Source organism: Mobula hypostoma, chromosome 20, assembly GCF_963921235.1.
Source record: "Mobula hypostoma chromosome 20, sMobHyp1.1, whole genome shotgun sequence".
In the NCBI taxonomy this organism is placed as follows: Eukaryota; Metazoa; Chordata; class Chondrichthyes; order Myliobatiformes; family Myliobatidae; genus Mobula; species Mobula hypostoma.
In genome coordinates, this window is record NC_086116.1 from 51,301,505 (window position 1) to 51,327,757 (window position 26,253).

General features: G+C 43.9%; 1 protein-coding gene across 7 annotated transcripts in view; it reads left to right on the forward strand.

Annotated features, from left to right (window-relative positions):
• The window catches only part of flncb (filamin C, gamma b (actin binding protein 280)), a 67,065-nt gene that overhangs the window by 37,640 nt on the left and 3,172 nt on the right, over window positions 1–26,253 (forward strand). For 2 of the 7 annotated variants that reach the window (XM_063072917.1, XM_063072920.1), the window contains 25 exons: window positions 419–592; window positions 2,162–2,324; window positions 2,661–2,821; window positions 4,332–4,499; window positions 4,802–4,925; window positions 7,686–7,842; window positions 8,582–8,771; window positions 9,511–9,534; window positions 10,137–10,384; window positions 12,264–12,359; window positions 13,750–13,849; window positions 14,552–14,692; window positions 15,140–15,268; window positions 15,763–15,936; window positions 16,504–16,665; window positions 17,764–17,967; window positions 18,319–18,471; window positions 18,670–18,792; window positions 20,213–20,452; window positions 20,562–20,831; window positions 21,075–21,212; window positions 21,298–21,413; window positions 22,648–22,780; window positions 24,495–24,671; window positions 25,096–25,314. In XM_063072917.1, coding sequence (XP_062928987.1) covers window positions 419–592; window positions 2,162–2,324; window positions 2,661–2,821; window positions 4,332–4,499; window positions 4,802–4,925; window positions 7,686–7,842; window positions 8,582–8,771; window positions 9,511–9,534; window positions 10,137–10,384; window positions 12,264–12,359; window positions 13,750–13,849; window positions 14,552–14,692; window positions 15,140–15,268; window positions 15,763–15,936; window positions 16,504–16,665; window positions 17,764–17,967; window positions 18,319–18,471; window positions 18,670–18,792; window positions 20,213–20,452; window positions 20,562–20,831; window positions 21,075–21,212; window positions 21,298–21,413; window positions 22,648–22,780; window positions 24,495–24,671; window positions 25,096–25,314 — 3,984 coding nt within the window. The remainder of the gene's footprint in view (window positions 1–418; window positions 593–2,161; window positions 2,325–2,660; window positions 2,822–4,331; window positions 4,500–4,801; window positions 4,926–7,685; window positions 7,843–8,581; window positions 8,772–9,510; window positions 9,535–10,136; window positions 10,385–12,263; window positions 12,360–13,749; window positions 13,850–14,551; window positions 14,693–15,139; window positions 15,269–15,762; window positions 15,937–16,503; window positions 16,666–17,763; window positions 17,968–18,318; window positions 18,472–18,669; window positions 18,793–20,212; window positions 20,453–20,561; window positions 20,832–21,074; window positions 21,213–21,297; window positions 21,414–22,647; window positions 22,781–24,494; window positions 24,672–25,095; window positions 25,315–26,253) is intronic. The other 5 variants (XM_063072918.1, XM_063072922.1, XM_063072919.1 and 2 more) reach the window with 3 other exon arrangements.

Here is a 26,253-nt window from a genome sequence, read left to right on the forward strand (position 1 = left end):
TCAATGTATGTTTAGCACATAAAGAGGACATGTTAACTAACTGAAAATTTTTTCCCCATTTTTCTGTAGGTAAATGAAGTTGAAGTTCCCTTTCCTCTTTTATCAGATAATACCTGAATTTATTTTCATAATCAAATCATAAATGATTGCTACTTTAAAAAAATCCTTCTGATAAGGATTTAAACCTAAAAATTTTCCGTGATATCAAAAGGATATGGAAATGTGGGTAGCTTAGTATTTAAAAAGTTTCTAATTTGTAAATATCTGAAAAAATGAGAAGAGAGCCTCTAATTAATCAAACAAAACAATCTCTACTGGGGTTGATTGTGGGACTTCTTTTGGTGCACATATTCAGAGCAACAGGATCACTGTTGTGACGGGTAAATCAACATCTAATCCCATTCCAACTTGTGTTCAGGGGTGCTCAGAGAGGTCACTACGGAGTTCACTGTGGACTGTCGAGCTATTAATAAAACTGGTGGGAACCATGTCAAGATTCGTATAGTTAATCCTTCTGGGGCCATGACTGACAGTTTTATCAAGGATAAAGGTGATGGAACCTACCATGTGGAATATACAGCCTATGAAGATGGTGAGTAATAAGTCTCCTCTATTTAAAGTTGTTAACTTGAAGTCCTTAAGGTTTTAAAGTGTTTGATGACTCTGGGCTTGTACTCGCTTGAGCTCAGAAGATTGAAAGGGGAATCTCATTGAAACCTACTGAATATTTAAAGGCCTATCCAGAGTGGATGTGGAGAGTATTTTTCTGCTAATGAGAATATAGTAGGGGACACCCTCAGAATAAAAGAATGCCCCTTTTGAACAGAGATGAGGAGGAATTTCTTAGCCAGAGGAGCTGAATCTGTGGAATTCACTGCAATTGACAGCTATGGAGGCTAAGTCATTGGACGTGTTAAAGCGGAGGTTGATATGTTCTTAATTAGTAAGGACATCAAAGGTTACAGGGAGAAGGTAGGAGAATAGAGTTGAGAAGGAAAATAAATCAGCCATGATCGAATGGTGGCGCAGATTTGATGGGCTTGACTGATTTGATTCTGCTCATTGTGATTAGCACAACGCTGTTACAGCTTGGAACATCATAAGTTTTGGAGTTCAATTCGTGTGGAACGCATGTATTTTCTCCGGGTGCTTCAGTTTCTTCTCCCAGTCTGAAGATGAACCGGGGAGGTTAATTGGTGATCAGGTTAGGGTTAAATAGGGGTGATTGGGGGTTGCTGGCACAGTGCGCTCAAAGAGCCTATTCCACACTGTATATTTAAACAAATTACTTGGAGACAATTTTCCTCGGACGTGATTAATCATGCCTTGCAGTGGGTCCTCTTTCCACTATTTTGTTCACGTTTCTCTCTGACCTTGATGCGCTCTTGGCTTCTGTTGGAGCAGTGATAGTTTCTGAAGGTTCCCCATACAATGTGTGCCTTTGGGCTGTGAAGCAAGAAGCCACTCTCTGATTGATTTTAAACTGTAAAGCATGAACAAAGGAGGAATCAAAATTAACTTGCTTTCCTCCTTTGCTCATGCTAAAATGTGTAAGATAAAAGGATGTCAGCTTGCAATTTGGTATTGGCCTGCTTTCTCTCTTACTGACCAGTGTTTTGTCTCCATTTTGAACACACAACGTAAAGATTAGATACCGGGGAAGAATGTTTTCCCCCTTACACACCTGCTGTCTCTATTTTTAAGTTGTGCGTGTCTAGGCTAAAGTTTGCGAGAGATAAAAAGGGGTCGTGAAGAGTATAAAAAGCAGCAATCTCTTTGTGCAAGTGGGAATCTTCTCTTAGGCTGGGTCACAACAAGTGCTAAGAGCTAGAGATAAAGATAAGGACATCGGGAGAGATAAAGATTGGAAAGGCTGTTGGTCAAGTGGTTCCCTCTGGCAGTATATTGTGTGGCGTGGATAAGTATTATCTTGTCTCTTATGATATAATTTTAATATGTATAAAGTGCCACCTTTGTTTGCGAATACCTCTTGCTGCTGAATCATCAAAGAAACAAAAATGAAACTTAAAATAAATGTTGCTTGTTACAAGGAAAAGTATCTGTTTATGGCAGTTTTGAGATAGGATGTATTTTGCTGTCAGCCTGCTGTTGCTGATCCGTGCTTTTATAGTTTAACTTTCCATGTTGCTGACTCTTTCAGGAATGCACATGATTGAAGTGCTGTACGATGATGTCCCAATCCCCAAGAGTCCGTTCAGGGTTGGAGTCACTGAGGGCTGTGACCCCAGCCGTGTCCGGGCATATGGGCCAGGCCTGGAAGGAGGTCTAGTCAACAAACCTAACCGGTTCACAGTGGAAACCAGGTGAGCTGCAGCCTTGAACAGTGAGTGATGATTAGGTGTACACTGGATCACTCGTTTTGACCTCTTCCTCAGTCCATGCAGACTCTTCTCTAACCACTGAGTTACCAGAAGGATAAATCTGGTGAATGTTCCTTTATGCCTTTCCCTTGCCTCCAGTCACTGAGCCCTGGCTTTGATCGGAGGTCTCCAGCAGTGTGGATGGGTGGCGGGTGAGCGGGTAGATGGAAACAAAACACAGTTGATTGGCTTTAGACGTGACGTCTTGTGTAAACTGCAGCAAATACTGATTCTGGCCTGACACATTCTGTGTCTCTCTCTCCCTCTTTCCTCCCCCAGGGGTGCAGGCACTGGAGGCCTGGGACTAGCTATTGAGGGCCCATCTGAGGCGAAAATGTCCTGTAAGGACAACAAGGACGGCAGCTGCAGCGTTGAGTATATCCCCTTCACTCCTGGAGACTACGATGTCAACATAACCTTTGGGGGGCACCCCATTCCAGGTGAGCTCAGCCCAGCTAACCACTAACTTTCCTCGTCTTACTGACACAGAACCGGTTCGGCTGATGTCTTGTGAGCAGAGTCTCAGAGCGGTGAGGGACGAGGCTTTGAGATGATCCCCTCGTAGTCTCTGTCTCTCTCCCTGCAGCAAAATCATTTCTCCTATTTACAAGGATGCTGCTAACCAGAGAGAGTTTGGCCGTGTGGCCCTTCCCAACTTTTCCAATGTATAATGAGTTAATTGCTGATTGTCCATAATCTACTCTATTCCATTTTCCTGCTTTATTCCCAAATGCCAGATTCCTATTGGTGTCCAAAGACCCATTAAGGTCTGCTACAAATCTATCTGGATTTGTATCCACAGCCTTTTGCAAGCAGAAGATTTCAAAGTTCTGCATTTCTTCTGGGGAGGGAATGAAAACCTCCCTGTCGCCATTCCAAATGGCTGCCATCTTGTATTAGTTTATTGTTGTCACATGTACAAAGATACAGTGAAAGGCTTCCATACGGTTTATAAAGATCAGATCATTACACAGTGCATTGATCTAGAATAAGGTAAAAGAAAACCATGTAAAATAAAGTGTGAGAGCTACCAAAAGCATGCAGTGCAGGTGAATGTTAAAGTGCAGGATCATAATGCTTGTATGACACCTTTTCATACAAGCGGTCTGTCTGTACAGGAGTTTGATAACAGTGGGATAGAAGCAGTCCTTGGGCATGGTGAAGCCTGCCTTCAGGCTTTTATATTTTCTGCCCGATAGAGAGGAGTGAAAGAAAATTGTCCAGGGTGGGTGGGGTTTTTGATTATGCTGGCTGCTTTGCTGAGGCAGTGAGTAGTTAGACAGGCAATAGAGGGAAGGTTGGTTCCTGTGAAATACTGACCCATGTCTTGTGGTCTCGCGCAGAGCAATTGCCTCGATATATCGAGTTGACGCCAATAATTGGCTCTCCAATCAGGCGGAAGAGTGCCTTGTCCCTTCCTTTTGTGCCTGATATCTTCAAAGTTAATTATTCTAAGTTCTGGAGACTATAACTTGTACCCAACCTGTTTTCTCCATTTAGGACAGACTTGTCTTGAATCAATTGACAGGCACGGCAAGCTTAAACTGCTGGTTTACAGTGTAATTGAAGTTGTTGGTATAAAACAATATCCTAGGGTTGTGTATCTGAATTCCATAGAACCATGTGTCCATTAGGCTGTTTCTTCTTCTTAGTCCATCACCCGTACGGGGACAAGGCCTGCGGACAGCAGCTTGCCAGAGTCCTCCCTCCCGGCCCAATCTTGCAAACTGATCCTAGTGTAGCCCATATTCGATGTTCCTTCTTTTTCCAGGGTGTGGTCATTGGAGCTTCTGTTGGTGTTTCTGTAGCTCTGGGTTTTTATGGGATGGGGTTGCGAGCCCCATATCTATCCCTCCTCCTTTCGCTGCCAGGCTTGGGGGTTCAATGGCACGTGAATTGCCGGGGAAGTCCAGGACGCTGGGTGACACCTTTTATGTTTTATGTCGATAGGAAGTCCTTTCCGTGTGCCCGTGAAGGAGTTGGTCGATCCAAGCAAAGTGAAGTGCATGGGCCCTGGGTTGGGCACCGGCGTGCGGGCACTTGTACCTCAGACGTTTACGGTCGACTGCAGCAAAGCTGGGCTCGCACCACTCGAAGTGCTGGTCCTCCGGCCCACAGGTAAGTCTTGGCTTCGTGCTTTCCAGCTTGTACTGGAAAACCTAAAGATTTGGGGATGTATTTTGAGGGAGGCTGTGCAGTTTGGGTGGATGTGGAGCAAGTTTCTGAATAGAAGGGGCTAGGATATCTGTTCTGGGAGGGGTATTTTTTTTCTGGGAAGGAATAGGTGTTTGCTATGGAGACAGTATTGCTCAGTGTTTGGGTGGTGGTGGGGGATGGGTAGGAATAGAGAACTGGTTCTGAGAGGGACAATTGAAGGAAGTGGAAATGGCTGTCGTTATGACCCTCTTTGTACTGTCCAGGTGTATCGGAGCCAACGAAAGTCATTGATAAGGGAGATGGAACGCACACTGTTCATTACACCCCAACCACAGACGGCCCCTTCACTGTCTCTGTTAAATATGCAGACCAGGAGGTTCCACGCAGGTAAGCATCAGCTATTGTTTCTCTCCACATTACTGGAGAATCTGGAAAAGTTTAAGGGGTGTCCAGATTTTGAAGGGTTTTAATAGAGTGCACAATGCAGATTTAGATAATGAATGTAGAGCCAGAGGAAATAAAATTTATTTGCAGGAATTTGTGATCAGGACTGCTCTGAAGTAGATTCAATAATGCCTTTTTTAAAAAGGGGGCTGAATAGGTATTTGAAGGTGGGGAATGTGTAGGGTATTGGGGAAAGAGCAAGGAAGTGGGATTAATTGTAGCCATGCCGTTGCTACCAATGGCTCAATTGACCAGATGTCATCCATTTGCGTTGAATCATTCTGAAATTCAAAGCACTTGATATGTTGGCATTATATTTGATATGCCATATCTTTGACCATTTCACTTGGCTATTTTGTAATATTTTATTTCTTAACCTGTGTCATCTGAAAACTTTGGAATGGTGTTGTATTTAGATCAAAGAAAAGTTATTGAAACCATCTTGTGCTCCAGACAAACTACAATCCATCCTCCTTCCCCCCCATTAAACCCTAGTGACATATCCTTCCTATTCTTTGTCACAATTACTTGTGTGTATATGTTCTGCTTGTACTAGGTTCCACACTAAATCTTGTCTGGGGAAAAAACTTTCATTTGGATTCATTGGTGTTTTTTGTACTTCAGGTCCTGTATTCAACTTCCCCTGTGAAGTCCTTTCCATAAACATTAATACATCCATGGTAGAGATTTCTTCTCCATGAACTAAATGTAGTGAATCTCAGGGTTGGGTATGGTGATGTATATGTACTTTGGTAATAAATTTACTTTGAACTTTGAATGCACATTGAGTTGCAGTTCTGAAATTTGGTTGTGTAATCTAATAAGATTTTTTCTTCTTCTCCTTAACCTTAATCTAGACTGTTTTTTATTTTGAATTCCAGCCCTTGAATCTTTCCTACAAGATATGACCTTGCAATTTATTATTGGCTTGTAACTTTTTTTTTGTTTGCTCCTTCTCCATGCAGAACAGAAGGGCAATTCTCAAGATCGGCCCTACACAAATTTAGTAACCGTTTTCAATTCTCTCCATCTCTAGGAATTTACGGTACTCCTGTGCTTCAATTATTTTCATGGTCTCAATTGGGGTTGGTACTGTGATATGTGAATTTGGACCCAGATGCTTGCTTCTGTATTTTCATGAAGTAACTTTTTGTTTATTATTGCTCCTGTCGATGTACCATCACAACTTTGCATTTCCTACATTAATATATCAAAAAGGGCAAAGGAACTCCTGGTTCGGCAGTCTGAGGTACCCATGCAGGCAGGCTTCAATTATACCAGTGCCTAAGGAGAATGTGGTAACCTGCCTCAGTGACTATCACCTAGTAACACTTACATCCACTGTGAAGTGTTTAGAGAGGTTGGTGATAAAACATATCAACTCCTGCCTGAGAAGCAACTTGGATCTGCTCCAATTTGTCTACCGGCATAGCAGGTCAATTTCATTGACTCTTCACTCAACCCCGGAGCATCTGGATGGCAAAGATGGATACATCAGAATGCTCTTTATTTGACTACAGCTTGGCATTCAATACTATCATCCCCTCAAAACTAATCAATAAGCTTCCAGACCTTGGCCTCAATACCTCCTTGTGCAATTGGATCCTTGACTTCCTCACTTGCAGACCCCGGTCCATTCAGATTGGCAACAACATCTCCACAACTTCAGTACAAGTTTGTGTGCTTGTCTCCCTGCTCTACTCACTTTATACTTATGACTGTGTGGCTAAGCACAGCTCCAATGCCATATTTAACTTTTCAGATGACATCACTGTCATAGACCGAATCAAAGGTGGTGACGAACAAATCAGCATATAGGAGGGAGATTAAAAATCTAGCTGAGTGACACAACAATATCCTGTTACTCAGTGTCAGCAAGACCAAGGAGCTGACTATTGAATTCAAGAGGAGGAAGTTGGAAGTTCATGATCCAGGCCTCCAAGGGGGATTAGAGGTTGTATCATGGTAACACCAATAGCCTTGAATGGAAAATCCTACAAAAAGAAGTGGATACGGCCCAGCCTGTCACGAGTAACATCCTCCCCACCATGGAGCGCTGTCGCAGGAAAGCCGCATCCATCATCAAGGACTTCCACCACCCAGGACATGCTGTCTTCTTGCTGCTGCCATCAGGAAGAAGGTACAGGAGCCTCAGGACTCTCACCGCCAGGTTCAGGAACAGTGATTACCCCTTAACCGTCAGGCTTTTGAACTAGTGGGGATAATTTCAGTTGACCCATCATTAAGATGTTCCCACAACCTATGGACTCGCTTTCAAGGACTGCTTCATCTCATGTTCTCTATTATTTATTATTTATTTCTTCTTTTGTATTTGCACAGTGTGTTGTCTTTTTGATTGTTTGCATGTTTGTCATCCTTTTGGGTGTGGTCTTTCATTGGTTCTTGAACTTATTGAGTATGCCTACGAGAAAACAAATCTCAGTAAATGTATATGTACTTTCGAACTGCTTACATTAGGGCTGCTACTGCATTAGCCCACAAGAGTTAATATTCCAAAAAGTTTAAATAGTACTTAATCAAAGATGTTTTCCTGAAGCCTAAGTATACCATATCATCTGCACAATTCTTTTCATCTCTCTGCTATTTTCCCCTGTAATGAAAGGGAGCCATGCTGGCTTTCGATATTAAAAGCCACTTTCCCAGGAGGCAATTAATTTGTGTTCATTTTTGTTCCCCTCCCAGTCCTTTCAAGATCAAGGTTCTGCCAACTCACGATGCCAGCAAGGTGCGAGCAAGCGGGCCAGGGCTGAACGCCTCTGGAGTGCCAGCTAGCCTCCCTGTCGAGTTCACTATCGATGCCAGGGATGCTGGTGAAGGACTGCTCACCGTCCAGATCATTGTAAGTCTGGGGAATATCTTGTAACGTCTAGGTGAACATGCGGTATGACCAAGGGCCAGGAAGCTTGCATTCTGTGCACAATTGTTTCCAACGAGGCATTGACTGATATGAACTTCCGTTAATTGATGTACAGATGACATTGCTTTGTTCCAGGCTTTGATCATTTCTGAAAGCAGCTTGTGGCTTGGACCAGCACAAATCTCCAGTGACCTTCCCCCTCTTCCAGGCTGTTTGTATGGCTCTGTTGTTCCTGATCCTTGACAAATCTGAAGTGAAATGGAATGTGGCTGCATTCCTGAACTTTGGTACAACCTGCACTTTCTGAACAAATACTTGAGGGAATATTCAATCCTGATGAAGGGTCTCGACCTAAAACTTTGACCGTTCATTCCTCTTTATAGATGCTGCCGGACCTGTGAACTTCCTCCAGCATTTTGTTTGTTCCTCTGGATTTTCAGCATCTGCAGAATCTCTTGTGTTTATGAGAGAGTGTTTAGTGGAAGCTTCAGCTTGTGATCTTCTGTCTGTGCGCCAACCAAAAGAACTATAGAATAATAAGCACTCAGATCGAATATTTATCCCCTGAAATCTGTTGCTCATATGTAGAGATGAAGTTTGCTCTTGCTGGTGGGGTGTGTGTGGGTGTGAGTGTGGGCAGTGTATGTAAAGCCTTGGTGGGAGAGGGCTGAGGCCCCAGTCCTCTACAGTTTGATATCGGTAATATTGATTGTCCTTTTAGGACCCAGAAGGCAAACCAAAGAAAGCTAACATCCGTGATAATGGAGATGGAACATACACAGTGTCTTATGTCCCTGATATGACTGGGCACTACACCATTACTATCAAATATGGAGGAGATGAAATCCCCTATTCGCCATATCGAATCCACGCCATTCCATCTGGAGATGCCAGCAAGTGTCTGGTAACAGGTACAGTCAGCGGTTCTGTCCATCTAATTGTTTGAGCAGGGAGAAGTTGAAGTAAATAAATGGCCAGCTTCCCCCAAGCGGCTGCAGGCTGGGAACGAGACTCTGATCCTGCAACTGGCTACAGCGACTGTGTGGAAATTTGAGAGAGGAGGTGAAGGTGGATCCCTGGAGACCTCAGACTTGGCCTTTAGAGATGTGGGCTAGGGGTTGGTGCAGAGGCAGGAAGTCCTGGGACTGAATTTGGTGGGGTGGCGTGGTATGGGTTCACCAGATGCTCCTGTTCTCATTACGCCCCAGGGATTTCATTGCCAATAAGGACTGTAATCACTCTGGGACTGTAAAGGCATGAGGTTGCCACCATTATCAAGGCCTAACCAAGCTCCTGTCAATGGTTTGGGATACAGATCCCTGGGGATATCACCTGCTGGATCTCACATGTTTGTCTACTATTTTCTGACCAATTGAAATTTTGGAATTTGATTGGGGATGGCTAAGGATTGAGGGTCCCAACCATGGAGTAACTTTGCTCATTTGTGTGAGCAGTTTTTTTTTTGGGGGGGGGACCCTGCGAGATGTGGGTGCCAGCCCGTGCCCCAGCAGCTGCATGAACTGATGCCACAAGAATCCAGGGATTTATTTCAACCTCTCCTGCGTGTCTTTGTGTTTCTTGCTAACGTCGATTAATCTGTGTTCTGAGTTTCTGGGTGACAGTTTCTAACCGGCTGCTCTCCCCCCACAGTGTCCATCGGCGGCCATGGACTAGGTGAGTGAACATCCTCCAAACTCAAACTCAGTTCTTCAGCCACTGTAAACCAGGAACTTCCAAACCCCAGCACTCACCTCACCAGTCAGTCATCTGCAGCAAGAGCCCTGGCTGATTTACTTTTTTCCCCCTATCTAATCAGAGTTAATGGAACATCGTAGCTGGACTCTGAACCCCAGCTCACATTTTTTCTTTTGTCCCCAGAACCAGGGATCACTGTGGCCCTGCTGTTGTTTTGGTTGAGGTGACAAGACAAATATGACCAAGCCTCAAAGATTTGTTTCAGTTTGACTATCTACCAGGCCAGTCCTGTCCATACCACGACTACTCAACGCCACCTCTCTAATCCTGCTCCACTGCCCTTCACTGAGTACCTTCTAGTTTTACTGAATGTGTTGTGTTGGGAGATGGACTGCTCCTGGTGCCGCTGTCTATCTCAACCTGGTCTGCAGGCTGTTCTAATGCTCACTGCCAACTCTGTGGGTCCTAACCGGTGATGGAGTCCCGCCCCACAAAAGCAACATGTCGGTAACTTGTCACCGCGTGTAGAACTTGGGCTGAGTGGCACCCTCCATTAACTGTCGCACCCAATCCATTTCCAGGGGCCGGACTTGGTCCAACTATCCAGATTGGCCAGGAGACGGTCATAACCGTGGATGCCAAGGCAGCTGGCAAAGGGAAGGTCACGTGCAAGGTGTCGACCCCTGATGGAGCTGAGCTGGATGTTGATGTGGTCGAAAATCAAGATGGAACATTTGACATTTATTACACGGCACCAGAACCAGGCAAATATGTCATTACCATCCGCTTTGGCGGAGAACTCGTCCCGAACAGCCCATTCCATGTGGTGGTAAGTAAAGCCAACCAAATAGCATCAATTATATTAGCATCCATTAACCTCATGATTAAATGTAAGCATGAAGTGACGTGATATTATCCATCGTAGAAATTGAAAATTGGTCCAGAAGTGCACGTGGCTGTGTCTGCAAATGCTATTTGGAAGCAGAATAAATTTGGGGACCAATTGAATTTCAGAGAGCTCTATTTATAGGTACAGGCAGCAAGTATTAAAGAAAAGATATTACACTAAACCTTTTCATTTTAGAAAAAGAAATTGGGACCTAATGATTGTGGTAGCTAATTTCAAACCTTTTAGGAACGTTGGTTTAAAAACCTTGCACAGGATTTACAAGAGAATGGTACCAAGGTTGAGGGACTTCAGATATATGGAAATATTAGAAAAACTCAATTGTATTTTCTGGGCAGAAAAAGTTAAAAGATAGTTTGGTAGAAGTTCTGAATATCTTGGATATATGAGAAATGAGGGAAAACTTCCCACTGGCTGGATAGTTGAGAATCAGAACAGTCAGATACCAAGGCATGAGGCAAAGATTCCAAGGAAAAATGAAAGTTTTATTGCAGTGTGGTGTTATGAATCTGCTTCAACTATTTAAAAAGCAAATTATACTAGCATTGTAGAATTGAATATAAATTTGAAGGGGAATTAAAGGGCAATTGGAACTATCTGTGATGGGGAACGTTTTCAACAGCTCTTTAGTGGATCCTGCAACCATATTCTAACTAACTTCTGTCATCTTTCTACAATGTGATGTACCTTTTAAGATCACCATTGTAATAAGTATCAGGTTTATTGTCACTGTTTTATATTGCAACAGCAGTTCAGTGAAAAGACATTGTGACTAACGTCTGATCCAAGGGAGGAGTTTGTTGTGTAAAGCCTTTGAATTCTTTGGCTTAAGGGTCTAAAATGGGGATATCGCTTGAGCAGAGGCCCAGATGAGTAGAGCTCTGCTGTAGGTGTGAAAAGGAGTTTGAACTCAAAGATTGGCTATGTATGAGAAGAGGGGTAGGAGGAGGATTCTTTTCTCAATTTAGTGTCCCTTTGTCCTGAACTTTGCCATCAGGTGAAATAGTTTCTCGTCATCCACCAAATCAAATTCTTTAACTAACTTGAACACCTCTAATAATAACCCCTTAATCGCCTATATTTCAGTGAATTCAACTTTTCTTTGGACTTCTGCTCCAAACCAATATATAAGCTTTTCTTTTCTTGGGCGGTGCATCCAGAACTGAATTCGGTATTGCTGCTCGGGTCTGACCAGTCTCTGTTTAGCTGTAAAGTAGCATACTGTTGTGTGTTCTGGTCCTTCCAAGATGATGGGCGTACGTTCCATCGGCCGTAGCTCAGTGATTTGGGACCCATTCAATACCAGATCCTTTAAATTCAATCGGTGTTACAGGCTATGAAGCAGCAATCTCAACACCTAGATTCCATGTGTGGAATGCAGAGTTTAAAACTGAAAGTAGAAAACCCTAGATGCATGGCGGGTGAAGAAAAGCTGGAATGAGTGGAGAACAAGTTATCTGTAGCGTGTGGCCTCTGTCCTTGTATGGATCTCTGTGCCTCAGTGTTTATTTAGGTCCAGCTGAATGGGTGTTTCTCTCACACCATCCTCTGCTGAGAACACCCCAGACCATTACAAAATGGACATGTCACCTGAACATCAAAATGGAAGGAATAATTTTGAAGAATGCTGGCTTACGGAGCCACAATTGATTTCCCTAAGTCATAGCTCTTGGTTTGTTTCATTGCTGCTATGTTTCCCCCTAACCCCAACACTGGTGCTCTTTAGATGATTTTTTTTTTCAGATACAAGTTTTGGGAAATGTGTTGGACTTGTTTAACTTCTAGCTTGCTCCAATCATAGGCTTGCGATGCCATCCCTATCATTGAGGAGCCCTGTGATACCCTGCAGCTACACCAGCCCTACGTGCCTTGCCGTGCTGGCTATCCACTACACTGGGTATAAGATTCAACCACCAACTATTCTCTTCAAGCAGGACTTCCATTCTATCCTTCCTCTCTGTCCCCACCATCTTATTTCTAATATTTTACTCTTTCCTCTTATTAGTCAGTTCATTGTTTTTTTTTAATATAGTCTGGCTTGTTTTCACGCTCTTGATCTGCCCGTCACTTCCTTTCTCTTGAATCTTCTAGTTTCTAGCTGCAGACTGGAGTACGTCTTATCTCTTCACTCCAGTAATGGTCATGTCTGATGTTTATTTTTTTTTCTGTGGCTGGTTCTCTTCCTCTTTATTATGAAGCTTATTAAATCAAGTAAATCTCTACATATTTCCTCTCTGCTGTGAACATTTGGGACAATTATCTGAATGAAGTTCGGTCACGTTGTTGGTGAGTTTCCCTATTTGGCAAGCTGTATATGATCAGGATACTCATCAGAGATCATTTGATTAAAAACACAAAAATGTACCATTCATATGAAAGGGAGAGATGCTTTTCTGCACCTGCAACTTAATTTGATCCAGAGAGGTCTGTGCACCTCCATCAGCTTCTATCTTTTATACCTGGCTCAAATCTGAGTTGCTTTATTGGCTTTTAAACAACTCCAGGGGAAGGTATTGTACAGATTTATCAATGGGACAGAGTATGCTCTGTTTGACCACCTTAAGTATCGAGTAAATCCATAGTGTAATTACAAGGATCGGTTTGAATTCCCCAGAGAAACACACTGCCTACACTGAGGTGGCCAGTCAGCACCAGAGTCTTTAGACTTGGTCTCCAGAAACCAGGATGAGAAGGGGTGGGACTGAAATGGAGGACCATTTGTTGATATGCCGTGATGTCCCATCTGCCCCAGGGCTACTTTCTTCTTTGCTTCAAGCTCCAGCCAAGGAGAATGTCCTTGTTCCAGAAGTTGGATCTCAGTCACATGACTCTGTGGCTGTAAGACATGAGTGACTCCTACCAGCTGTGTTGGTTGGAGAGAGTGGGTGAGATCAGTCGGTGGGCATATGGAGCTGGAAATTCAGCCAGTCCCATGCCTTGTTTCAGAGGATCCTAATCGGTGTTGTCCATGTTCTCCTGTGTAAGAGTTTAGCCAATCCCAGAACTGTAATCTCCAAACTACTGGATCCCAGTGCAGTTTGCTGCTTTCATCTCCCTTTCCTCGTGTTCCTGATCTAGCCCCATTTTGAAGCTGAACCCAATCATTCTTTTATAGACCGTCGCTCTGAAATAGTCCAGGCATTAACCCAGATCACAGCGTTCCATACTTCCTGATAGTAGCCTGTTAAACTTTCTGCTTACTCTGTCTTTCCTTTTCACTTTCTCTGTCTTGTTATTGTGTTCTTACTTTCTGGTCTATAAGCTCTAGTTATGGTTTTACTCCACAGGCCACTGAAGAGTCTGTTGTCCCTACCGATGTAATGGAACATGGTCTTCGCCCATTCAACCTGGTCATTCCCTTCACTGTCCAGAAGGGAGAAATCACAGGTAAGCTAGAAAATCTTGCAATCCTTGTCAAGGATGTTTCACGCAGTCAGAGTGATAATGCGTGTTGTGGCCAGTAGCGCCCCAAGGCTGTATGTTGTTGTTCACTTAGGAGTGAAAAGGCTGAATTCCTGGACTCTAGTGATATGAGTTAAGGAGGGTGAACAGTCACCCCAACCTTTCCCTCATCTCTGTTTTGAGAGAAGGGACCATGTCCTTCATTGCCAGGGAGAGCTTTGGAAGGGTGAACACATTTCTGTTTGTAAGTCTTTTTTTTTTAAACAACCTTGTGTGGAGAGCTCCGCCATTCAGATACATTGGGGACTTGTGTTCACTCAAGAAGATAGAGTGAGAACTTTAAAATATCACCTGAAAACTAGGGTGGTGCAGAGATTTATTGGCTTGTGGCCCAGGTTTCCTGAATGAGACGTGAACTTCTGATGCCTCACCAAAATTGAGAAGATGATTTGAGTCAAACGGGATTCTCTTTCACAACCATGTTGACTTTATTGAATGACCTTGTTTTTATAATTGCCACCTTTTTAATAACATTTCTTAATAATAACTATTAGCATTTTCCCCATGACAGCTGTTAAATTAACTAGACTTTTGTTCCTACTATGTCAGCGAATTTCTCAAGTTTTTACTGCTTCTGTAAGCTAGCAATCTCCTCCTCCTTGTTCTGAAATATTCCTTGTGTCTCAGGTGAAGTCCGGATGCCATCTGGTAAAACTGGCCGCCCACACATAACTGACAACAAGGATGGGACTGTCACAGTAAAATACGCTCCCATCGAGAAGGGTCTGCATGAGATGGACATCAAGTATGATGGGAATCATATCCCAGGTATGTGGCCAAACTTCGGTGTGTGACCTGTCGGCATATTGACACTGTGAACTGGCTACTGACTCTAACTGAAGCTGTTTGTTCCTGGGTGGCCAGTGATTACTCTACCAGTACTCGCCTTGCCATCTTGTTCTGATGGGACTATAATTATGTGAAAGAGCAGCCACAAGTTACCCGAATGATCTTGGTGGTGCTACAGCACCATGTATGTCCCCCATTGCAGTACTCCATCTGATTATGTAACATCATGTTGGCCCTGCTACCAACATCCAGGATGGGGACTAACCCATAGCATTCCAGCATACTTAGAGGGAGTCCCATTTCTAAACTTAATACCATGAAGGAGATACTGAACCAAACACCAAATTGATTGTCTCTTCCTAATTGCAGCATCCTGGGGGGGGGGGGTTATCACCCTTTCTGACCTCTACTTCTCTAACGCTATAGGTAGCCCATTGCAGTTCTATGTGGATGCCATTAACAGTGGTCATGTGACTGCATTTGGACCTGGTCTGAGCCATGGGATGGTGAACAAGCCTGCAACGTTCACCATTGTCACCAAGGATGCAGGAGAAGGTACGTGTGGGCCAACACTGAATTTCTGCAGGTAGTAGCAGGTATTAATGGGACTGTTCCTATACAATGTGAGGTGTGTGTGTGTGTTAGGTGAGGGAAAGAGAAGTCTAAAGCATTGCTCGTGAGCCAGTTAGTGCGGGATTAAAATCAAAGTGCTGGAAAAACCGGTGGCACCTGTGGAAAGAAGGACGATTAATGTTTCAGGTGTGAGACCCTTCATCAGGAAAGTGTGGGATCTACATATCTAGAAGTGTTGGTGTGAAAATAATTTTTTAATTGGGAAAACAATATAATGTTCTGGATTTGAGGTGGGTGAGGGGAGGGGAACAAAACTAATGAAGACATGGAGGGACTGGAAGTGACCTTCCTTGATAAGTGGGAAGGGTTGGACAGTAATGGAATGAAAATGGAGGGGGTGGTGAGATAAGTGGTGGGGAAAGTTTACAGTTCATTGGTACAGCAGGTAGCCAAGACAGTCTTATTTCATTCCATAGGTGGCCTGTCCCTTGCTGTGGAAGGTCCCTCTAAAGCTGAAATCACATGTAAAGACAACAAGGATGGGACTTGCACGGTGTCATACCTGCCCACTGCCCCCGGAGATTACAATATTATTGTTCGATTTGATGATAAGCACATTGCTGGGAGTCCCTTCACAGCCAAGATCACAGGTAACTTTGCTCTCTTGTAGTCCATTACTATTTTCTTTTTCAACTAACATCCCTAAAGAATCTCCGTGCTCTTGGTAAGATGCCTTTACAAATATTGTAGGATTTAGCAGAAACTAGCATTGTAACTTGGGCTGGTGCTAGTTTCATTCTGTTCAGAGCTTGGTCATTAATCAGAAAGCACAGCCACTCAACCAGATCCAGAAAGATGGGGTTGGTTCTCAAGTTACTTGGTGAAAATAAAATGAGCAGAGCACCCACTGGCAGGAAGAGCAGCACCGAGAGCCTTCTGCAGCACGTGCAGTCCAGGCTGAGAGATCTGTATCTACTCTGTGCTGCAGTTATCAACTTTGGAATGGTCTATTAGCAAAAGGGAAGGGTTAACAATGCACTGTGTGTGCAGATGCCATAGGGCAGCCATGAAGGTTGCACTCGCATAAACCACTTTAATAGCTGTCCTCCGACCAGTCCAATGGCCACCTTGATTGAAGATGGGAGAAGTAATTGCAAGGGTTCTGGGAATATTTGTCTTTTGAGAAGCAAATGTATTGATGAAACTGTTTTGTGCAGGTGATGACTCGATGAGGACTTCTCAACTCAATGTTGGCACATCAACCGAAGTCTCACTGAAGATTACAGAGACAGACCTCAGTCTGCTGAATGCCAGCATCAAAGCCCCATCGGGGAATGAGGAGCCCTGCTTGCTAAAGAGGCTGCCAAACAGGCACATTGGTAAGACCTGGACATGAACGGAGGGCACAGCTAGAAGATGATTGGGCATCTTTAATAGACACTAGGCAGTGGTTAGACATCTACCAAAGGGAGGACATGTTTCTTTGTTTTTATTGAAGAAGAATCTATCTGAGAAAATATGGGTTCAGTTTTGGGTGCTACATATCTAGAATAATAGTTTGGAGATTTGGCACAGTGACACCAATATGAAACTTGAAATTAACTGGACAAGTCTGTGTCATATCAGTGTAAAGAGTAGAAGAACTGTATAAACCATGCTCTATTAGTTAAAATAGTTTTACAGGCTCCAGTTACTTGATCTTTGCAGAACAAATGTAATGTAAACTTAAACTTGGAGTTGGTCCACTAGGAGTGAGATCAGGGAGCATTTTTCATTTTCTGACATTCCAGAGTCTTCCAAAAATAAATAAATAAAAGCTGGGATTCAATTAAAACTTTCCAAGTCTGAGATCCCTGGATTTTCTTTTTTGAATAGTGGCTTTAAGGGAATGAAATAGAGCATGAGGTCTGCCCTTATCCAAATGAATGCAGTAGTAAGTTTCAAAATGAACGATCTCCTACGATACCTTTTCATTACAAATAGCACAGAGATACTGCGTGTGCTTCTCGGTCCCCCGAAATCCAACAATGCAATTTGAAGAGTTTTATTTATTAAGGTACAAGCAAGATAGACAAAAGGATCAATTACAGCTCAAGATCAAACATTAGATTTCAGATTGTATGTGAGAAATAACTGAGGATTTGAAATTCCTTAAGTTAGTAATTTTTAAGATGGGAACCTTTTGGATGTCTGGGATTAGGATAGCATTTCTGGTAAAGGTAAACACCAACAGTGACTGTGGACAAAGGTCCTGCCTCTCTCACTTTGTATAGAATATTAGTCTGACAATTGGAAGGCGTACAATTCGGGAGGATTATCACCTCCATGGTGGTGGGTGGTTTTTTTCCCCTCTCAGAAGTGGGGATGGGGAGGTTGGTTGAAAGCAGCCTTCCAAGTGTTTGGTTGTTGAGGAGCCTCTATAATTGGGTGCTCTTGCCATCCAGTGACTTCATTCCCAATTTTCTCCTGTTTAACAGGTATTTCGTTCACCCCGAAGGAGGTGGGAGAGCACGTGGTGAGTGTGAAGAAAAATAACCGTCATGTCACAAACAGCCCCTTCAAGATCATGGTGGGGGCCTCTGAGATTGGGGATGCCTCCAAAGTGAAGGTTTCTGGGAAAGGCCTGGTGGAGGGTCGAACATTTGAGGTGTCAGAATTCATCGTGGATACAAGAGGTGCAGGTAAGAGCTGGTTCCATTGAAGACTGTTTCAATAATGACCCAGTTACTTGAGGCTCCTTTTTTCATTCAGGAACTGTATTTGCTGCAGGAAAATTTATTTTGTTTGCGAACTGTCTTTCGGCAGTTCACTCAGACCTTGAGTGCAAATTGTAAGAAATCTGCAATCCTGAGGTGACTTGAGTAGAAGAATTGTCCTTTCGAGATGTTGTAGCTGGTGTTCAGAATGATTAACTGAATGACTTTAGCATGTGATGAATATTATTACATTAGTAAGTCTGAACGAGGTATTGTATTTAACTTTGGAGTATGGCATCCTTTTGTTCTTGTTACACTGTTTGCACCTATTCACAGGTTACGGAGGGCTCGGTCTGTCCATTGAAGGTCCCAGCAAAGTTGACATCAACTGTGAGGATCAGGAGGACGGAACTTGCAAAGTCACGTACTGCCCAACTGAGCCAGGCAACTACATTATCAACATTAAATTTGCTGACCGGCATGTGCCAGGTAAGTAACCGGAAAATGAGGGCTCATTTGCAACGGCAGGCCATGGCAATGAAATTGAACAAAAGTAGATTGCAGAAGGGGCTGATGCTGTGACCCTATTTATTTTGTTTTCTCCTACCCGGCAAGTTGCTCAGTGACTGAATGACATAGTGGGTTGCATTTAGCTTGCGACTAATTACCATGTGATTTCTGTTGCAGGAAGTCCTTTCACTGTGAAGATGACTGGTGAAGGAAGAATTAAAGAGAGTATCACAAGAAGACGACAGGCACCCTCCATAGCAACTGTGGGTAGCACCTGTGACCTGAATCTGAAGATTCCAGGTACTTTCAACCCCTGGGTCTAGGAAAAGTTTCACTTATTGTAGAGAAGAGTAACTTTCTGATCAGAAATTTATTTTTCTGATCGGTTTTCTTTACAATCATCTATGCACATCATTCATTGTCTTTTGCAAATGGACACTGTTTTTAAAATGGGATCCTTGCAAATGTGCCCGGTCATGGATGACAGTGGGAAAACCTTGCTGGGTCTGACTCATTTGAGGCAACTCCAGAATTTAGACATTTTGACTTAAGTACCATTTATGGAAATAGCTGAAGGGTTTGTCAAGCAATTGCATATGGCTTCTACCTTTAGATATGTTCTTCTTTTATAGAAATCTGTGGGTCAAGAACTGAAGTAGCTGGGTCTGGAAGACCTTGGGGCCTGTAGGAAAAAGAACTTTCAAAAATCATTCTTCTGGCTTTTAGATTTTTCTTTTGATGCCATTGGGTGGATGAATCAGATAATGCAATTTACCCATGTCTTTGTTCAACAAGACCTGGGCATTTAGAAGTGGATTATTTATTTTGTGCCCAGTGAGTGTGAAGTACTTATTTGTAACAGTGATCTGCTCATCTGTCCTTGGTGTTCATGAGTATCACCATCTATCTGTGTTCACTTTTGACTATTCAGAAAAGGGGCGGGGATAGGTTATGTGCTCTCTTGCAACTACTCTGTCGTTCAATTCGATCTTCTGCCTTTTTTTTTGCTCCGTCCCTTGCTTCTTCCAAAATCAATAAGTTCTGTTTTGAATAAAATCAAGGATTGAGCCTCTGCAACTCTTTAGGGTGGACAATTCCATACATTCGCCATCCTTTTAAATGAAGAGATGTCTTCCTAGTTCAGTCCTAAATGGCTAAGTCCTTTGAGACAATGACAACTATTTCTAAAATTGTGAGCCAAATCTGTTTCAGAATAAAGGCTTGAATCTTGTGGAGAATGGTATTTGCATCTAAGTGTGCAGAAATCCAACGTTTCTACACAACTGGCTGGGAATTTCCTGATTAAATATCCATGTTGGACTTCTCAAGAATGGTATTAACTTGTGCATTTCTCAGTGTTGTATCAAAGTCTACATACTGTTCCTGAGCTAAACTATACCTGGCACAGATAAAGTGAAGCACATTGATTTGAAGGGAGAGGAATAGCTGTAAGGGAGAAGGGTATCTGCACATTGATTTGAATGGAGAGGATGGCTGTAAGGGAGAAGGATATGTATCTACACTTGAGTTAAAGAAATGTGAGCAGGGATGGGTATATTGCCTTGAAAGCATATCGCCATCACAGCTCCGTTGCCTCACTCCATTTAGATAGGCTGTTATTTCGTATTTTGCTGAAATAGACAACATTGCATTCCCCCCCACGTCACCTAAAATTTTTCTCATTGGGTCTGTCTTTCTTCCTCTCCCTTTTTTCTTTTAGGAAACTGGTTCCAGATGGTGTCTGCACAGGAGCGTCTGACCAGGACCTTCACACGCAGCAGCCACACCTACACACGTACGGAACGGACTGAGATCAGTAAAACGCGTGGTGGGGAAACTAAGAGAGAAGTTAGAGTGGAGGAATCTACACAAGTTGGAGGGGACCCTTTCCACAACGTCTTTGGAGAGTTCATGGGCCGTGAAAGCCTGGGCACCTTTGCCAGTATCCCAAGAGGTGAAGGTGTGCATCTGACTGCATTTAAACAAGACGAGGAAGTGATGGACCAATATTTATGGGGTGGTACTGCTATGTGATTAAAAGTAATTCTAACTTTTGTTGTTCTTTGCAGTGGAAGTTGGAGCTAAGGAGATGACAGCACAGGTCACCAGCCCCTCTGGGAAGATGGCTGATGCAGAAATTATTGAGGGGGAGGACAGCACTTACAGTGTGCGGTTCATACCACAAGAGATGGGCTCTCATACCGTCAACGTTAAGTACCGAGGCCAACATGTTCCTGGCAGTCCCTTCCAGTTCACAGTGGGGCCGCTGGGTGAGGGAGGATCGCACAAGGTTCGAGCCGGGGGTTCTGGTTTGGAACGTGGTATTGCTGCAGTGCCTGGTGAGTCTCTGCTAATTAACGAAAAGGCAAATGTGTACAGAATAGCTGCAATTTTGGGAAGGGCAGGAACGGGGCTAATCTTGGTGGGGGAAGAGAGGAATATTAGTTTAGTCCAGGGATGGGGTATGGAGAGAGACTGGTCATGGCAAGAACAAAATGGGTTGTAGATTTGCTAAGGAATGTAGAGAGTATTATGTGCCTACTCCTCCCATAGTCACTCATAGCTCTTTCTCCCATCTTCAGCTGAATTCAGTATCTGGACCCGTGAGGCTGGAGCTGGTGGTCTTTCCATTGCTGTGGAAGGTCCAAGCAAAGCAGAGATCTCATTTGAAGATCGCAAGGACGGCTCATGTGGTGTTTCCTACATTGTACAGGAACCTGGTTAGTAAACTGGATGGGATAGTTTGTCTTCCCCTTTTTACCCTTGTGTATCAATACTTGAGTTGAACTTCCCTTCTTTTCCCAGGTGACTATGAGGTATCCATCAAGTTCAATGATGAGCATATCCCAGACTCCCCATTTATCGTTCCGATTGCTTCACCCTCGGACGCTGCCCGCAGACTCACCGTTACCAGTCTCCAGGTGTGTAGGGGGCGGGTACTGAACGTGGCTGTGTTTCACAGAGGGGTGTGGCAGAGGTTCGGAACGTTGGGGGTTGAGAAGCTGCAGGGAAGTGAACAGCACTGAAAGGGGTGGTTTGAATCTCCTGAAATGGCTTCATAAAGAATGAGTTTTACAGAAGTTGAATAGCAGCCGATTCTGTTGGCACAAAGGAGCCTGTATTATGCTAGAGACAGAATTGTTGAGCTCTGAGAGGACACTGATCGATTCCGATGATCTTGCAATCCAAAGGTTCTTCAGCAGTTAGGAATGAGGCATAAAACATGTTGCTTATGGCTGTTTAAATATGTGTTAGAAGAATAAAGAATGAGCAAAGAAAGAAAAAGGAAAAGACAAAGGTACTCAGACCAGAGATAGCAAAATCCCAGTGATACATTTAACCTTTAAAATAGCCAGAGTCAAGTGCCAAGACACCTACAGAAAACTAAGAAGCTTCTAGAAAGGTATAGACGCAGCTGTACCATAATTGCTAAAAAATTCACGGAACAGTTACATGTATATAGGTGATTATACAAACTAGTACAGTAAAGTTAAACTACAAGGAAAATACAACAAAGAGCAAATATACACCCTAATCCAACGACGTGGATGGCTGATGTGTAAAAATAAAGAAAATGGGAACAGTTGTGGGCCACGTGTCCAGTCAAAGCTTGCCCTGCTATTCAGTATTGTGTAGCTAGCAGAGCCGCTGCCTCTCGACATCACCACCCATGTGAGATGAAATTCCTATACGCCTCAATTTTAAATGACCTTTTCTATGTTCACAAGTTGAATACCCAGCCATGGCGAGATGGTTGAGACGCCTGCAGATGCAGCTTCCTTCTGTCTAAACGATGAGGAGGAATTCCTTTAGCCAGAGAGTGGTGAATCTGTGGAATTTGTTGCCGCAGGCGGCTGTGGAGGCCAAGTCTTTATGCATATTTAAGGCAGAGGTTGATGGATTCTTGATTGGTCAGGGCTTGAAGGGATATGGGGAGAAGGCAGGAGACTGGGGCTGAGGGGGAAAATGGATCAGTCATGATGAAATGGCGGAGCTTAATGGCCTAATCCTGCTCCTATATCTTGTGATTTCGTCTTGTGGCACATTTGTTTTGATGGAACGGTATAGAAGCCCTTCACACTCTAATCTGTGAAGTACTGACCGCTGAGCCTTGGAACAGTTTTTCAGAGTTTGTCATCTATTTAATGTGTCCAGGAATCGGGGTTAAAGGTCAACCAACAAGCCTCATTTGCAGTCCAGCTGAACGGAGCAAGAGGAGTGATCGACGCAAAAGTTCGGACCCCCTCTGGGGCTGTCGAGGAGTGTTACATGTCAGAGCTGGACAGCGGTAAGTGACTGGGATGTACAGAATGCTGGTGTGGGGTTTGGAGGGGGTGGAGGTCCTCTTGCACCCTACCCCCCCCCGCTAGTTCTTTCTCTTGCCCTCTATCCGACCACACAACAGTTAACACAGTAGCAATGATGAACAGTAGTGAATTTTGTTAACTGATTTCATGGTAATGTTCTGGTGGGGCATTCGAAGACTGCGATTTTGTTCTTGCCCATCTCCAAAAGGGAGGAGGAAATGGAGGGTTGTCTGTGTCCCAGACTTTAACAAGAACAAGGTATGCGGGAGAGGCAGGGCAGGAGGGTGTGGATCTGACGGGGGAGGTGGGAGCCAGCACAGCTGGATGTGGTGTATGTGGCTGTGGGTGATATCGATCTGACCCAGAATAAGCAATTATTCCCACACCATGTGCCATGGCCTCTCGCACAGCAGCTGCCTGAGGCTTAAAGTTGTAACATGAGATCCAGGCCCCTGTAGCCTTCAGTAACTCAAACTTCTGGAAGGACAATGCAAGGTCATTTAACTTGTGCAGAGCTGTCTTCTCCTCCTGCTGTTCTGGTGCTTCACTCTCTCGCTGCCACCTACTGGTAGCAGGAAGATTGAGTGAGGGATCAGCTGCAGTGTACTGGCAATCTGCTCCCCAATCCTTCAGTGACCATGACAACGACACTAGAAACTGAAACTGTATCTGCCCCCCAGAGGAAAAACTTTCAATCTTATTTGTCAACAACACCTCTTTAAACATTACCCAATTCTGCTCTACAGGTGAACTACACAGCTGCATCTGATTCCCCTATCCATGCCTTTTGTAGTATGATATTTTTAAAACATTTTTTTACAGATTATCCAGCAGGTTCTGAATGAATGGTTTATTGGCTCATGAGTTTTTATAATAGCTACAATGTAGTGCAACAGACAGACCTGATAACTCAGTTCTACTGAACTGGCCACCTTCCTCATTCTACCTTCCAAAATACTACCATTGTCCTCTTATATGGGTCACCTCTAGCCTTGTTAACCCACATCACTTCCTGGCTTAACAGCTCTGCCTTTAGAAACTGACCTCATTTTACAACCCCCTATAGCTTGGCCCCTCCCCAACTCTAATTTCCACCACTAATCTTTTCAACATGTATTCTACCAATTGCAATCTCCTGATCTTCCCAGATCAGAACTACTTCAGTACTGTTGGATGTTAGTCCAGGGAGCAGGCAGAGTGAAATGGAATATTGAAGGCTTTGAGCAGGAGCTTGGCATCGGAATGACAGGAGTATTAACGGGATGGGAGAGTGAAGTGTTGTCTCTCCACTTGTCACCCAGCCTTGTTGGTAGGTGGGGAGTGGTTGGACTTTATTGTTGTTACTAAACTCTTGCCTTTTTTCCTGATTTGGCTATCACTCCAATAGGTGCTGTATTTTTTTTCACTGGGGGGAGGGAAGCAAGCGGGGGGGGGGGACACGCTGAGGGCTTGGTGTTGCTCCTGCTGGCAAGAGCCTTGCAGTGGACACCTTCCCTCTCCCTCCAAAGTCCTTGGTGACAGTCACCCTTGCCGGGATGTGAATTAAAGCAACAATAACAAGGTGCAAATGGCTGCTGATTGTATAATCCAGGCTATACCACACTGTTTTGCCATCACTATGCCTTGGAGCACGAGACGGGTCTTTACAAGACAATACAGTTCCTGGGGATAACGCCAGACTATTTCTGTTCTCAGATAATTTGGCAATCCGCTTCATACCACGTGAAAACGGCGTCCACTCAATCGATGTCAAGTTCAACTCCTGCCATATCCCAGGCAGCCCCTTCAGGATCCGAGTGGGAGAGCCGGGGCAGACTGGGGACCCTGGCTTGGTATCTGCCTACGGCCCAGGACTGGAGGGAGGTGTCACAGGTATAATGCCTCAGTACATTTTGTGTGTTTCACATTAACTGGATAGCTGACAGAAGATAGACCCCGAATGTAATTGAGCGGATGTGATTTGTTTATATAAAACAACTTATTGGTGCAAAACACAGGCTGGAATCTGCAGGAAGGGCATGGGATGTGTTTTACGATGTAATATCTGGGATAACAACAGAAAATGTGGGAAATATATAGGTCAGGCAATGAGAAAATGGGAATGTTGCAAGCTTGAATTCAGAAATGCCTCCCTGGAGATATGTATTCAGATCAATGGATGTGACTTGCAGGTTGGAAGTAATCTTAGGGGAATTGTGTGTATAACATATCTTGGTTTGGGGGCTATGTTACTGGATTCATCTATGTTACAGGAGATTGTTCAGTGATGGCCTTTGTATTTTGTTTTTTTGTGCAGGAGTGCCCTCAGAGTTTATTGTCAATACATGTAATGCTGGGGCTGGTGCTCTTTCTGTAACCATCGATGGCCCGTCCAAAGTGAAGATGGACTGCCAAGAGGGTCCTGAAGGTTATAAGGTAATCTACACCCCAATGGCCCCCGGGAACTATCTGATCTCCATCAAATACGGTGGACCTCAACATATTGTTGGCAGTCCATTCAAGGCCAAGGTCACAGGTGAGTGCAGGTTCATTGGATCATAGATATTTAAAATATACAATCTTTTTGCTCAATTAAATAGCTGCCCTAATTAGCTGAAGTTTTGTGAAAATAGTTGAAAAGGACAAACTACCATTTAACTGAGTAACAAACTATGAACTTAAATGAATTTCAGAACGAATTATTACACACCAGCACTACTACAGAACTATAAAACTGTTGTATTTGTTCCTAATGGTTATCGATGGAGGAATTCATGCTGTGTAGGGGGTGTCCATGGAGGGTTAGCACCTCTGGTGAAGGAGTTTGTCCTGTCCATTCTGAGCCAACTCACTCACCTTTTGATCCCCACTGGACACTCTGCTCTCACTTGTGGTACCATGGCATGTGACAACGGCGTACTGGGGTGTGGCTGCTTCGACAGGCAGGTTAAACACTGAGAGTAGCTGGCGGACTTCATATCCCAGTGAAACAGAGACGTGTCCGTCCTAGCATGTGACATCAGCTCCAGCGCACTGGGTGGATGAGATGAACAGTGATTTACAACGGCCGGGAAGGCAGCTCTGTAACACTTCGTGGAGAGCGAAGGGCATGATAAGGCACAGATGTAGTTGTGCTTATTCACTACCAATGAAGAGCCCAGTTTGCGACAACTACTCATACCACTGGTCCTGGACTTTCGAGGTTGAGAGAGTGGAACTGTCCCAGTGCAGTGGGTTTTCCACTTTAAAAACTCTGCCGCATTGGCTTCACTGTCAGTCAGATACGACCGACAACCACATGCTGCCATGTTCTTTTGATTGACTGTAAATGAACAGAATGCATGCAGGCATCCAGTGCAGATAATGGACTGCCTTCATGCAATGCTTTTGACAATTGCATTCTTCATATCTTCATTTTTATTGTAACATTCAGCATAATTGTTGACACCTTCAAATTCTTCTTGGCTCCTAATTA